The 12,883-nt window shown below is 38.9% G+C and overlaps 1 protein-coding gene across 4 annotated transcripts in view; it reads right to left on the reverse strand.

Moving 5' to 3' along the window:
• The window catches only part of LOC142985403 (cytotoxic granule associated RNA binding protein TIA1), a 196,529-nt gene that overhangs the window by 13,565 nt on the left and 170,081 nt on the right, over window positions 1-12,883 (reverse strand). For all 4 annotated transcript variants that reach the window (XM_076133541.1, XM_076133538.1, XM_076133540.1 and 1 more), the window contains 5 exons: window positions 10,420-10,507; window positions 7,454-7,529; window positions 5,407-5,509; window positions 1,586-1,766; window positions 1,057-1,186 (listed from right to left, as the gene is read on the reverse strand). In XM_076133541.1, coding sequence (XP_075989656.1) covers window positions 1,057-1,186; window positions 1,586-1,766; window positions 5,407-5,509; window positions 7,454-7,529; window positions 10,420-10,507 — 578 coding nt within the window. The remainder of the gene's footprint in view (window positions 1-1,056; window positions 1,187-1,585; window positions 1,767-5,406; window positions 5,510-7,453; window positions 7,530-10,419; window positions 10,508-12,883) is intronic.

Raw genomic sequence — 12,883 nt, forward strand, 5'->3', positions numbered from 1 at the left:
AAATTTCATGCAAATTGGTTCAGTAGTTTAGGCGTGATTGAGTAGCAGACAGACAGACAGACAGACAGAGTTACTTTCGCATTTATAATATTAGTATGGAAGTATGGATGTGTATTAGAAATAATAATCACTTGTTACAACGATAAAGGAAAACATCGTAATTAATGTCTGACAGTTGTTTAACATAGCTCTTGAAGCAAAGGCCCAATATTTTATAGGTATTTAAAGATTTAAATAAATCATTTTTAAATATTATAATTCAAGGATTTCTAATTCCTTTCCTATTCAACATTTCTATCAATAAATAATTAATAAGAATTTCTAATTCTATAAAAACATTACATTAATGATTCCTTTTTAAATTACAATTTGTATAAAAATCTCAATTTCATTTACATTTCAAAGATAGTCGTTAATACTGAATATTCATATACGAAATTACTTTATTTTTAAGAATAATGTCGTAAGAAATTGTCTCTTAGATGATCACTTGTTATAACGGCGAAGGAAAACATCGTGAGGAATGACATGTGTGAGAGTTGTTTAACACAGTTATTGAAGGTGTAAAGCTACTCGGTCATTGTGGTGGACTCAAGGCTTAATCCTTCTCTCATTTCGGGAGGAGGTTCTCTCTCACTTGGTCAACCTTTTCCCTATAATTGACAGAGCAGACTTACACCCAATAGACAGCTTTCACTTATCCAAATTGCCAGCAAACCTGAAAATATTATTTCTACCCGACCTGGGTTTCGAAAATTCAGAATTTAAAATTTGATTGGTCTATATTTAACTTGCAAATATTCTGCAATATGTTTCGGTCGTTAGTGTATGCGCCTGCCGCGCAAAAGGTCTCGAGTTCGAATCCCGGATCGAGTCAAAAAGTCTTTTCTGAGTTTTCTGATAAAAAATTCTCAGAGATTGCCCGAAGTTAAGAAGTTGAAGTCCATGCTTCGGAGAACACGTAAAGCCGTTGGTCCTGCGCTTGTACTACCTCTCTCTGGTCGTGACAGTTAAGCCATACTATGAGAGTAAAAAGACATCAATTTTGATCCTCACCTGGCCCTGAGCCTGAGCGTTGTTGGGGTCTCCAGACTCCTTGCCCCAGGAGCACTTGACGGGCTGTCCGTTCACATCAGTGTTGTGGACCGCCACGATAGCGTGGGTTGCGCTCTCCTTTGTAGAGAATCTGGAGAAAATAAGAAAACAGATAAAACATAATAATATACATAAATTACTATCGGATACGAAACAATTTTTCGTATGTACGTTAACTTTTTAACTGTCGATATCTTCTGTCATATTCATTCATCTGTTGTGTGTATTGTATTGTGGGTCTCGATCATTTTCAAAGATCTTTGTCACAGTAGTCAGAAGCTTGAAAGTCTGACAACCAGTCAGTCTGGGTATCGTGTAATAACTCAGGTAACTGGGTTATGTAGTTCCGATACATAGACAGTCGCTCCATGCAAAATACTGATATTCAGCTGCATCCGGTGAGACTGGAAGCCGACTCCAACATAGTTGGAAGAAAGCCTACCCTTATGAAACTTTTAAAGCCAAACTACAAATACTCTTTAAGCCTTACCTGATGAAAGCATATCCTTTGTCCTTAAAGACCCTTATCTCCTGAATAGTCCCAAACGGCTGGAAGGTCTTTTGCATCAGCTCCTCGGTCAGACCGGTGGTGAGGCCGCCGCAGTAGACCGTGCAGTTGGTAGGGGAGCTCTGGTTGTAGACCTCGTCGAAGGTTAGGGGTTTGGAGTTCACTGGAAGAAAAATAAGGTCTTTTTAACCGACTTGAAAAAATGAGTGAAAAAAAAAGTAAAAGAAAGAGAAAAAAGTGAAAAAAAGAGTGAGTATTTTTACACTAGCTGACTCGCGCAACTTCGAATGCGTCACTTAAGAGAGAATGGGTCAATTTTTTTTCTGTTATTGTAACATTTTTTACTGGTACTCTGCTCCTATTGGTCGTAGCGTGATGATAGATAGCTTATAGCCTTCCTCGATAAATAGGCTATCTAACACTGAAATAATTTTTCAAACCGGACCAGTAGTTCCTGAGATTAGTGCGTTCAAGCGGATTACCATCACAAAAATTGTTACAAATACGGGGAAAATTATGACTCATTCTCTCTTATGTGACGCAAGCGAAGTTGCGCGGGTCAGCTAGTATCTACATATGTTAGATTACATTAGTCCCTTATAATAGGGGCCATATACCAAGCACGTTAAAAAAATAATATTGCGAGAAAAAATCACGGGTCAGCTCAAAATCAAAATAGCTTTTATATAAAAGTCATTTCATGAAACATTTCATACATAAATAACTCGTACAGTTTAAATACAAAACGAGGTTTAATATCCGGCTGCAGCTAATGCCTTCCGAGGCAACGTGTGACGTATTTCCGGTCGCTAGTTAACCTTCATTATCAAAATATCATGCCTTTAGAGGATGAGTAGGATAGTAGTTATTTAATGTTATTTAATCTATACTAATATTATAAAGCTGAAGAGTTTGTTTGTTTGAACGCGCTAATCTCAGGAACTAATGGTCCGAGTTGAAAAATTCTTTCAGTGTTAGATAGCCCATTTATCGAGGAAGGCTACAGGTGATATATTATCACGCTACGACCAATAGGAGCAAAGTACTAGTAAAAAATGTTACAAAAACGGGGAAAATTATGACCCATTCTCTCTTATGTGACGCAAGCGAAGCTGCGCGGGTCAGCTAGTAAAGAAGAATTCTGTAACTGTCCCACTACTGGGCAAGGGTCTCCTCCCAAACGTGGGAGTAATTAGGCCTTGAGTCCACCACGCTGGCCAAGTATGGTTTGGGGACTTACACGCCCTCAAAAATCTTAGGCATGCAAGGTTTCATCACGATGTTTTCCTTCACCGTTATAACAAGTGATCATTATTTACACACATCACTTGGTAAATTCATTGCTGTATATTTTCTAGTCGCCTAAAAAGTAAAGTACCTAAATCTAGGTTCTTTTCTAAAAGGGTATCTATATACCCTTTTTATACCTTTTTCACATGAGTTGAGCTTCAATGGATTGTAAGTATTGTAACTCGGAAAAACAATGTATGAAAATATCAACTGAAAATTTCACTTTTCTATACATTTTTAACAAACGTTTTAAAGTCTTAACACACGTTAAGAGCTCGTGGCTTAGTTAACAATAGCCGCACGGATCAATCTTTAAGGTTAAGCTACGCTTGCCGAGGTTGTTAAACGGATGGGTGACCATCTTAAACATATCGAGTTCCTCCGTGTTTAGAAAGGTACGTGAAATTGTGGGTCCCGGCTGACATTTTAAAGATCTTTGACAGTTGTTAATAGTTGTCAGAAGCTTGAAAGTCTGACAACCAGTCTTCCTTAGTATCGTGTTATAACCCAGGTAACTGTGTTGTGGAGATCCATACTGGTATTCGGCTGCTATTATGTATGAATTTTATATAATAGATTTCATAAAGAGTAGCTGATTTGCCCTTATTCTTCTCTTCTTATCGTATGGTTAGTGGTCAACTTAGTGTCAAAGTTGTTCAAGCCCGAAGGCCTTTGACGTGGCTTAACGACTGTTATCTTAATTGACAACAACCGGTACCGACTTTTTCCGTGCCCTCCGAAGCACGGAGACGCCCAGTTCAAATACCACTCCACGGTCACCCATCTATGAAATGACCGCGCCAAGGTTTGCTTAACCTACGGATCGTTTACCGCATATACCATAGTAAAATGCTCCACTGCGTTTGGCGTTATTGAAGCGTTAAAAAAACATCGTCTGTAAGGGCTCTTATGTTAAATGAGTTTAAAAAAAGGGTTGTATTTTTACCTAAGGGTTAAACTGAAACTTTCAGCTATATTTTAAGCGCTATCTTTGACAAGAGATTAACTGAAAGCTTAGTTTTAAGTTAAAAATGAGAGAATTCTAAATTTAGCTGAAAAACGTTTTATAATTTAGTAATTAAATACTAATTAGTATTTTTTGTCTTTTAAATTGACCTAATTTGACTTATTTTAACCGACTTTCAAAATAAGGTAACAGAAATAGAAATATTTATTTGTTCAGGAAGTAGTACATATTTTAATGATATAATATTATTTTAAGATCCTTGTACAATCGGCCTTGAAAAAGACATGCAAATTAATTGAAATTCAAATCATTTATTGCTTACTAAGTTATATATACAAAAGGATCTTATATTAGGGTAGTGACAACTTAGTAGCCTTTTTCAGGCATTGCAATTTTTACAAGTTTATATAAAAAAGTTACCTTAAGTTTATATAAAAAACTAGCGGACCCGACAGACGTTGTCCTGTCTAATAAATAAAAAATTAATTAAAAAAACATTGTCCAGCGGACAAAATTGTGAATCTAAACCATTCTCAGTTCCCCTCAAACACACACAACAAATTTCATCAAAATCGGTTCAGTCGTTTAAGTTCAGTGACATACACACTTACAGAAGAATTATATATATAAAGATATGAAAATAAAAACTTGATTTGCCAAAAATGGAGTAAAATTAAGGAGGACGTTTTCTTTTAATTTTACATGTGTCAAGCAAAAGCAAATCTTCAGAAAAAATGTCTGCCTCAGTGGTTAGGGCACCCAAGCTATTACCTAGAAGGTAGGAGGTCAGCGGGCCGTATCTCAGTTGACAGTTAGTATACGTCAAATCTATGGTCACTATTCAGTACATTGCTGCTTTGACGTAACGTATTAATCACTATAACCTAGGGAATGCAATCCCGACTCGAGATCGTCAACTCGAGATCCCTCGCGATCAGAAATATCAATCCCGCGGGATCCCGAGATTTTCGGGATCCCGTCTAGTTAGTAAAAATAATACAATTCGAACGGCTTGTTTAATGTAACATGTGTGTGATAGTGTGGTGAATGCAATAAATTATTATTTGAAAGAAAATAAAAGCCTTTATTTTTAAATATTACTAACAACGTAACATAATTAACAGGTGTAATAACAAGAACATAATCAAAAAAGTAGGTGTAGCTCCAGGAGATCAAAATAAAAAGTAATCACATGGCATTTTGAAAGTAGCCTCTTAAAATACAAAGTGTATCAATAGTACGAGCTTCTAATCGGCATCTTAAGTCTATTGCAATGTAGCCAGCTGCTGAAAATGCCCTCTCCGACAATCCCGAACGGGATCTCGTCATATTATGCTTCGGGATTGATCCCGAAAAAATACACGGGATCTCGCGAGATCGGGATCCCGCGAGATCGGGATTGCATTCACTACTATAACCTAAGGGAGAAAACAATGGACAGGATAGTGGCTTTCAAACAGCTGTCAACTGAGATACGTGATAGCCCCCCTGAACTGTGGAAAGATAGGTTATTGAAAACGGCTGTAAAGGTAGGTAGGGTACTTACGCTCATTCTTAGGCGCTGGTGGCTTCCTAGTCGCCCAGTTGGTGCGAATAGACCTGGAGCCAAGCCACTGGCCATTCATCGAGGTTATGGCTGATTCCGCTTCCTGTAACAAAAGTTAACCTATAAGACTTTAAATAAATTTAACCCATTACTGTCCCACTGCTGGGCAAGGGTCTCCTCCCGTAATGAGGGAGGGGTTAGGCCTTGAGTCCACCACGCTGGCCAAGTGGGGACTTTGCATGCCCTCAATAAATGTATTAAACAATTTTTTAGGCATGCAAGGTTTCCTCACGATGTTTTCCTTCACCGTTGGAGCATGTGATAATTATTTCTAATACACACATAACTTCGAAAAGTCATTGGTGTGTTGCCTCGGATTCGAACCTGCGACCACTAGCGTGGGAGGTGCCAACTTAAACCACTCGGCTATCACTGCTCTACTCGGCTATAGGACTTTAGTTTATTAATCTTTATTATGACATTGTTAATCGGGAAACGTAGTGTTGGCAGGCCCCCCACAAGATGGACCGACGACCTGGTAAGGGTTGCCGGAGTCCGATGGATGGGGGCGGCCCAGGACCGGTCCTATTGGCGCTCGATGGGGGAGGCCTTTGTCCAGCAGTGACGATTCCCGGCTGAGATGATGATGACATTGTTATTAATTTGGAAATATTGACATTTAAAAAGTTCAAGCCGTGAGTTTCTTGCCGTTTCTTCTCACGAGCAACAGCTTTTCCGAAACGGTGGTAGATAAAAAATATTTTGACGATTTCAAATAATTGTTTAAATTTATGAAATAAACAATATTTGACTTTGACTTTGACTATACAAACACCAGAGGCCGTCCGCGACTTCGTCCAAACCCTTCCCGTGTAAATCCCGATCCCTCAAGAACTCCGGGATAAAAAGTAGCCTATGTGTTATACTGGGTCTTCAGCTACCTACATACCAAATTTCATTGTAATCGATTCAGTAGTATTTGCGTAAAAGAGTAACAAACATACTCACAAACGTTCGCATTTATAATACTAGTAGTATAGATAAAAAAAAAACGCTTCATTCAACCCAACACTATCTTTCTCTCTCACTCATTAACATACTGTATATCTCTATCCCTCTCGCACAGCACTAAATACAACCTCACGCGAATTCCCGACCACTCATTATTTTAGTGACACAATTCCATTTTGTATTCCAACAACGGCACAGTGTTTTCATTTTCAAACAAAACAACGTACTTTGTTGTTCTGTGTCTGACACTGTGTTTTCACAGTGTTTATATATTATGTATAGGGGTGGAAAGGGGTGCAGTTGTATCAATTGTGTATGAGTATCGATCGGTGTTGCGGTTTTGTGCTCGAGTCGGGTAAAATTGTAATTGGTGGATTACATGACGCGGCCATAGCTGTTTGTGCTCACCGGTCGGTTAACTATGGGTTAAGCAAACCTTAGTTATACCATAGATGGGTGACCGCATGGTATTTGAGCTGGGCGTCTCCGTGCTTTGGAGGGCACCAAATCTTGGCGCGGTCATACCATAGATGGGTGACCGCATGTTGGTATTTGAACTGGGCGTCTCCGTGGAGGGCACGTAAAAAGTCGGGCCCGGTTGTTGTCTACTAAGATAACAGTCGTTAAGCCACGTCAAAGGCCTTCGGGCTTGAACAACTTTGACACTAGGTTGACCACTAACCATACCATAAGAAGAATTAGGTGGGTTACATTTTGAAAGGATAGACAGAGTTTTAAAGCCTTTTTTCATAATTTCCATAATGAAATAAACGGCTTAGTTAACAACAGCCGCGCGGATCGATCTCTGAGGTTAAGCTACGCTTGCCGAGGTTGTTCGGTGGATGAGTGACCATCTTATACATATCATGTTCCTCCGTATTTCAAAAGGTACTTTAAATTATCAAAGATCTTTGATTTTATTACCGAAGGATATGTTATAACCTAGGTAGCTGTGTTGTGAAGGTTAGATAGACAGTCGCTCTATTTACCTTTTACCGATAGTTAAAATATAATATAAAATAAGGTGGAAACTTACCGATTTCTTCAAAAAGGAAACGAACCCGTAGCCCTTGGACTTCAGCGTCTGTGGGTCGCGTACCACTCGACAATCACTGTGGACAAAATAAACGTATTATTAGTATTACATACATACATACATACATACATACAGACATACATACAGACATACATACATACATACATAAGTAATAAGTACATAATATCACGCCTTTTTTCCCTTAGAGATTGGCTTGACTGCCTCCGTGCAGTGGTTTAGGTCACCACGCCGCTACCATTGCGTCGAGAGGTCGTGGGTTCGATTCCCATACGAAACAACTATTTGTACGATCCACAAATAACAGTGTGTAATAGAAATAATGATCACTTGTTCCAACGGTGAAGGAAAACATCGTGATGCATCTAAATGCTGAGAGTTCTTTAGAACAGTTCTTGAAGGTATGCAAAGTCCCCAACCCGCAATTGGTCAACGTGGTGGACTCAAGGCCTCATTGTGGGAGGAGACCCTTGCTAGACATGGAAATTCGAACCCGAGACTTCATGATCAGCTATTGGATACACTACCGACAACGCAGAGGCAGTCAAAACTCAAAAGTATTAAAAATATTCCAAAATATTTATACACGTGTCTACTTAAGTAACTTACACATAAAATGAGGTCACCCATCCATTGTCTGTCCTTGATTACATGCGCATGACGTCATAACTAATATTTATATTAACATACATATCAGCATACAAATTTGTATGTATGTAGTGAAATTTTGGCTTATGGACAAGTTTGAAGTATGTCACTTGGGTAAGGGTAGGGTTTGAATGGCAGCGGATTTATAAGCGGAGCGTTTAAAGCTTTCTGTCACTGGAGTATATACTTCTATACTAATATTATAAACCACTAAAGTTAGTTTTTTTTTTGGATGCACTAATCTCAGAAACTACGAGTGCGAGTTGAAGAATTACTTTACTGTTGGATAGCCTATTTATTGAGGAAGGCTGTAGGCTATATATCATCACGCTACGACCAATAGAAACAGAGTACCAGTGAAAAATGTTTTCCAACTTTTCATCCCGGCGTTCCCGAGGCATCGGGATTTACACGGAAAGGGTTTCCACGCGGACGAAGTTGCGGGCGGCCTTTAGTATATTATAATAAATAATGACTGACTAAGTGACTACATGTTTTTTTCTAACTGTTTATTTTCTAATAAAATATACATTGTGTTACAAATTAATCACCCCCACCTATGTTTGATGTTTCTTCCCTATTCTTCCCCGCTGTATTCTCATAAGCGTAAGCGACAACAACCTCCCCGCTCTCACTGCGACCGCACCTACTTGGCGTGGCTCCAACACACTGGTTTTCGCGCAGCATCTTTCAAAGCTATGCCTAACTTATGATAATATCTTAAGATTAGCCACCACTCGCTATTGGGGACTTGATGTAAAGATTTTTTATTATTTTATACTGGTACTATACTGCGGTTACGTCCGTGTGGAAAGATTTCCCAGATCAAAAAGTAACCTAGACCGGGTTTTTTTATATTATTTTATACTAGTTCTATACCATGACTAGGTTCGTATGTAAAAAAATAATTGAGTTAAAAGTATCCTAAATGTTAGTAGAGGTTATAAACTACCTGTGTCCTAAATTTTAATAAAATATGTTTGGTAATTTTTTTTTGATAGAGAAACAAAATTATACGTACATACATATTTAATTACAAAATCTCTGCCTACCCCTTTGAAAAAAGAGCGTGATATGTATATGTTTGTAGTTACCAGACTTTGTGTTTTCATAAAGAAACTAAAAATAAAAAAAATAATTGAACCCATTAATGTCCCACTGCTGGGCAAGGGTCTCCTCCCGTAAAGAGGTAGGGGTTAGGCCTTAAGTCTAGTCTAGTCTTAACTGCGGGTTCTTTGCATGTTTACAAGAACTGTTCTAAAGAACTCTCAGACATGCAAGGTTTCATCACGATGTTTTCCTTCACCGTTGGAACAAGAAATAATTATTTCTAATACACACATAACTTCGAAAAGTCATTGGTGTGTTGCGGACCCAAACCTGCAACCACTAACGTGGGAGGTACCAACTTACACCAACTACAAATAGAAATTAGAACAACTCAATAGAGCTGGCTGCGAAACATCAGATATTGGACGGGTATAGGGAGTGCTGTTAAACTCTTTCGTCTGGCAAAGGATAAGACGAAATATCCGGAGCTGATTGCCAACCTTCACTAGTCGGAGAGGCACTTTAAGAAGAAGAAGAATAGAGCTGTACCCGGAAATCGAATCGGAGACCTCAGCAGTCATATTTACTACTGCCCAAACCACAAAGCTCAAGTACTTACTATAGCCATAGGAAGTGAAATTATGATCATATATATTTGACCCTAAGGCCTAATATCAGTTTAAGATGGTCCACATCTTAGAATAGGGCCTAAGGGATGTTTTAACTAAGGGATAACGACTACCATATAAGTGCCTCCGTGGCGCCGTGGTTTAGGTCACTGCGCCGGGAGGTTGTGGGTTCGATTCCCACACGGGACAATTATTATTTGCACGATACACAGTATGTTTCGGGTCTGGTTGTACTTTGTGTCCGTTGTTTGTATGTTTGTAAAAGTCCCCGCGACACGAGCAATTCTTAGTGCGGGAGTTGTCTTTTTAAATAAAAAGCAAAATAAATTGTTGAACTACAACTAGTAGATATATTTTCATCCCCTATTACAGTCCTTTTATTCGCCCATAGCCAGTTGCGCTCACCGGTCAGTAAACGATATTTGGCTTAAGCAAACTTTGCCGCGGTCATTCTATAGATAGGTGACCGCATGGTAACATTGGAACAACTTGTAAAATACCTGATGTTGCGTAAGTGACCAGAAAAAGCCACTTGGTACGATCCTTACAAACTTCCCTTGCTTCATTCACATACATACATGTTGTCATACAGGACCGCTGAATTTCAAGGAAAATACTTACGATATCTCTCCGAAGGGCGCGAAGGCATCTCGAAGGCTCTGGGTCTCGATCTCTGGACTCAGGTCACCCACGAAAATGTGGTAGTGCTCTGTAACAATGAAAAAATTAATTAATTAATCATATGATTAGTGGTCAACCTACACTAGGTTAACTGTTATCAAACGTCAACTGTTGTTATGTTATGCAAAAAATTATAAAAAAATGACGTTTATTGTGACCCCACTTATTTTTTATTTTTTTTAGTATTTGTTGTTATAGCGGCAACGGAAATACATCATTTGTGAAAATATCAGCTTTCAGCTATCACGGTTTATGAGATTACAGCCTGGAGACAGAAAGCGAAGGCTTAGTAATAGGGTCCCGTTGGATAAGGAACCCTAAAAACAACAGTGACTTGAAGCACGAAGACGCTCTGCTGAAATACTCCAATGTAGCCACCCATCAATAGACTGTTCGTGCTAAAGTTGCTTAACCCAATGATCGTTTAGCAACCGGTGAGCGCAACTTGATGGCGAAAAAAAAAAAATTGAGAACTTTTATGACGGAAAATGACAGCTGACGCTGTCCTTATTATATCGTATATAATATGGCTACTATTTTTCAACCAATCAACCTAGTGTCAAAGTAGTGTAAGTGTTTGTGGTGAACTGTCGTTATGTTAAACAACAAGCGTGACTTGTATCACGGAGACGCTCAGCTCAAACACTGCACCTACATCTATGTAATGTACTAGTTAACACACTGATCGTTTACCCACCGGTGAGCGCTACTATAAGCGCCGAAGCTTGAAGTTAGCTATATTTCTGCTTATCCCCTATACATATATATATTAGCTTAGCCTTTGTTCCAAGCTATGTTGGAGTCGGCTTCCAGTCTCACCGGATGCAGCTGAATACCAGTGTGTTTTACATGGAGCGACTGCCTATCTGACCACCACAACCCAGTTATTTGGGTAATAACACAATACTCATCAGTGAGACTGGTTGTCAGACTTTCAAGCTTCTGATTACTGTTAACGACTGTCAAAGATCTCCGAAAATGACAACCGGGACCCACAATTTAACGTGCTTTCCGAAACACGGAGGAACTCGATATGTATCGATGGTCACCCATCCACAGAACAACCTAGGCAAGCGTGGCTTAACCTCAGAGATCGATCCGTGCGGCTGTTGTTAACTAAGCCACGAGATCCTCGAAGTTAGCTATATTTCAGCTTATCCCCCATACATAAAAGAGGAATATATTTGGTTCAATAGTGAAGAGTAAAATTTTATGTCATAATCGGAACGGATTGAATTTAATTTAGACCTTAAAAGCCTCCGGGCTTATACAGGGATGTCACGTATGAGAAAATCATATTTGGTTTATTTAATATTTTTCTAACTTTTTCGTTGGAAGATAGCAGTGGCAGCCAAGTGGTCGAACAATGCGAATTAAAATAAATAAATAAATAAATATCATTGGCCAACTCACACACGGTCATTTGATTCCAAACTAAGCAGAGCTTGTACTATGGTAACCAAATAACTGATAAACATACCTTTATACTGCTAAATACATACTTATATAGATAAATCGACACCCAGGCTTAGAACAAATACTCGTGCTCATCACACAAAGATTTGTCCCGGGTGGGATTCGAACCCACTACACGCGGCGCTGCGGTTGTTGCGGCGAGGTGACCGCTTAAACCACTGCGCCAAACGTGCAGTTTATCTATAGACAATTCAACGCAAATTGTCGATAGTTTCCCAAGTAATATATTAATGACTTTTCCACGTTATGTGTGTATTAGAAATAATGATCACTTGTTATTACAGTGAAAGAAAACATCGTGATGAAACCTCGCTGACTAAAAGTTCATATTCACATTTGTTGCAAAGTCCCCAACTCGCACTTGGCAAGCGTGGTGGACTCAAGGTCTAACCCCTACTTAATATCGAGAGGAGACCTTTTCCAGTATTTTTTTTAGCACTAGCTATTATTCGCGACTTTGTCCTCGTGGTTTATTACTTAAGACAGAATTTTCACACAAACTTTCATCCGCTATTTTATCCCCTTGGGGGTAGAATTGATCAAAATCCTTTCTTAGTGATTGCCTACGTCATAACATCTACCTGCATGTCAAATTTCAGTCCGATCCGTCCCGTGGTTTGTGCTGTGCGTTGATAGATCACTAACCCCCGGTTTCTGAGGCACATTTAGCGGTAATTTACCTATTCAATAGTGTCAAAACTCACATAAAAAAAGCTGTTGAATAGATAAACTACCATTAAATTTACTTAGAAACCAGGATATGTCAGTCAGACAGTCAGTAAACTTTGATTTAAATATATTAAGACTAGCGGACCCGACAGACGTTGTCCTGTCTACACATCAAAAAAACATTGTTCAGCGGACAAAATTGTGAATCTAAACCATTCTCGGATCCCCTTGAACACACACAAAAAATTTCATCAAAATC

Source organism: Anticarsia gemmatalis, chromosome 30, assembly GCF_050436995.1.
Source record: "Anticarsia gemmatalis isolate Benzon Research Colony breed Stoneville strain chromosome 30, ilAntGemm2 primary, whole genome shotgun sequence".
Classification (NCBI taxonomy): Eukaryota; Metazoa; Arthropoda; class Insecta; order Lepidoptera; family Erebidae; genus Anticarsia; species Anticarsia gemmatalis.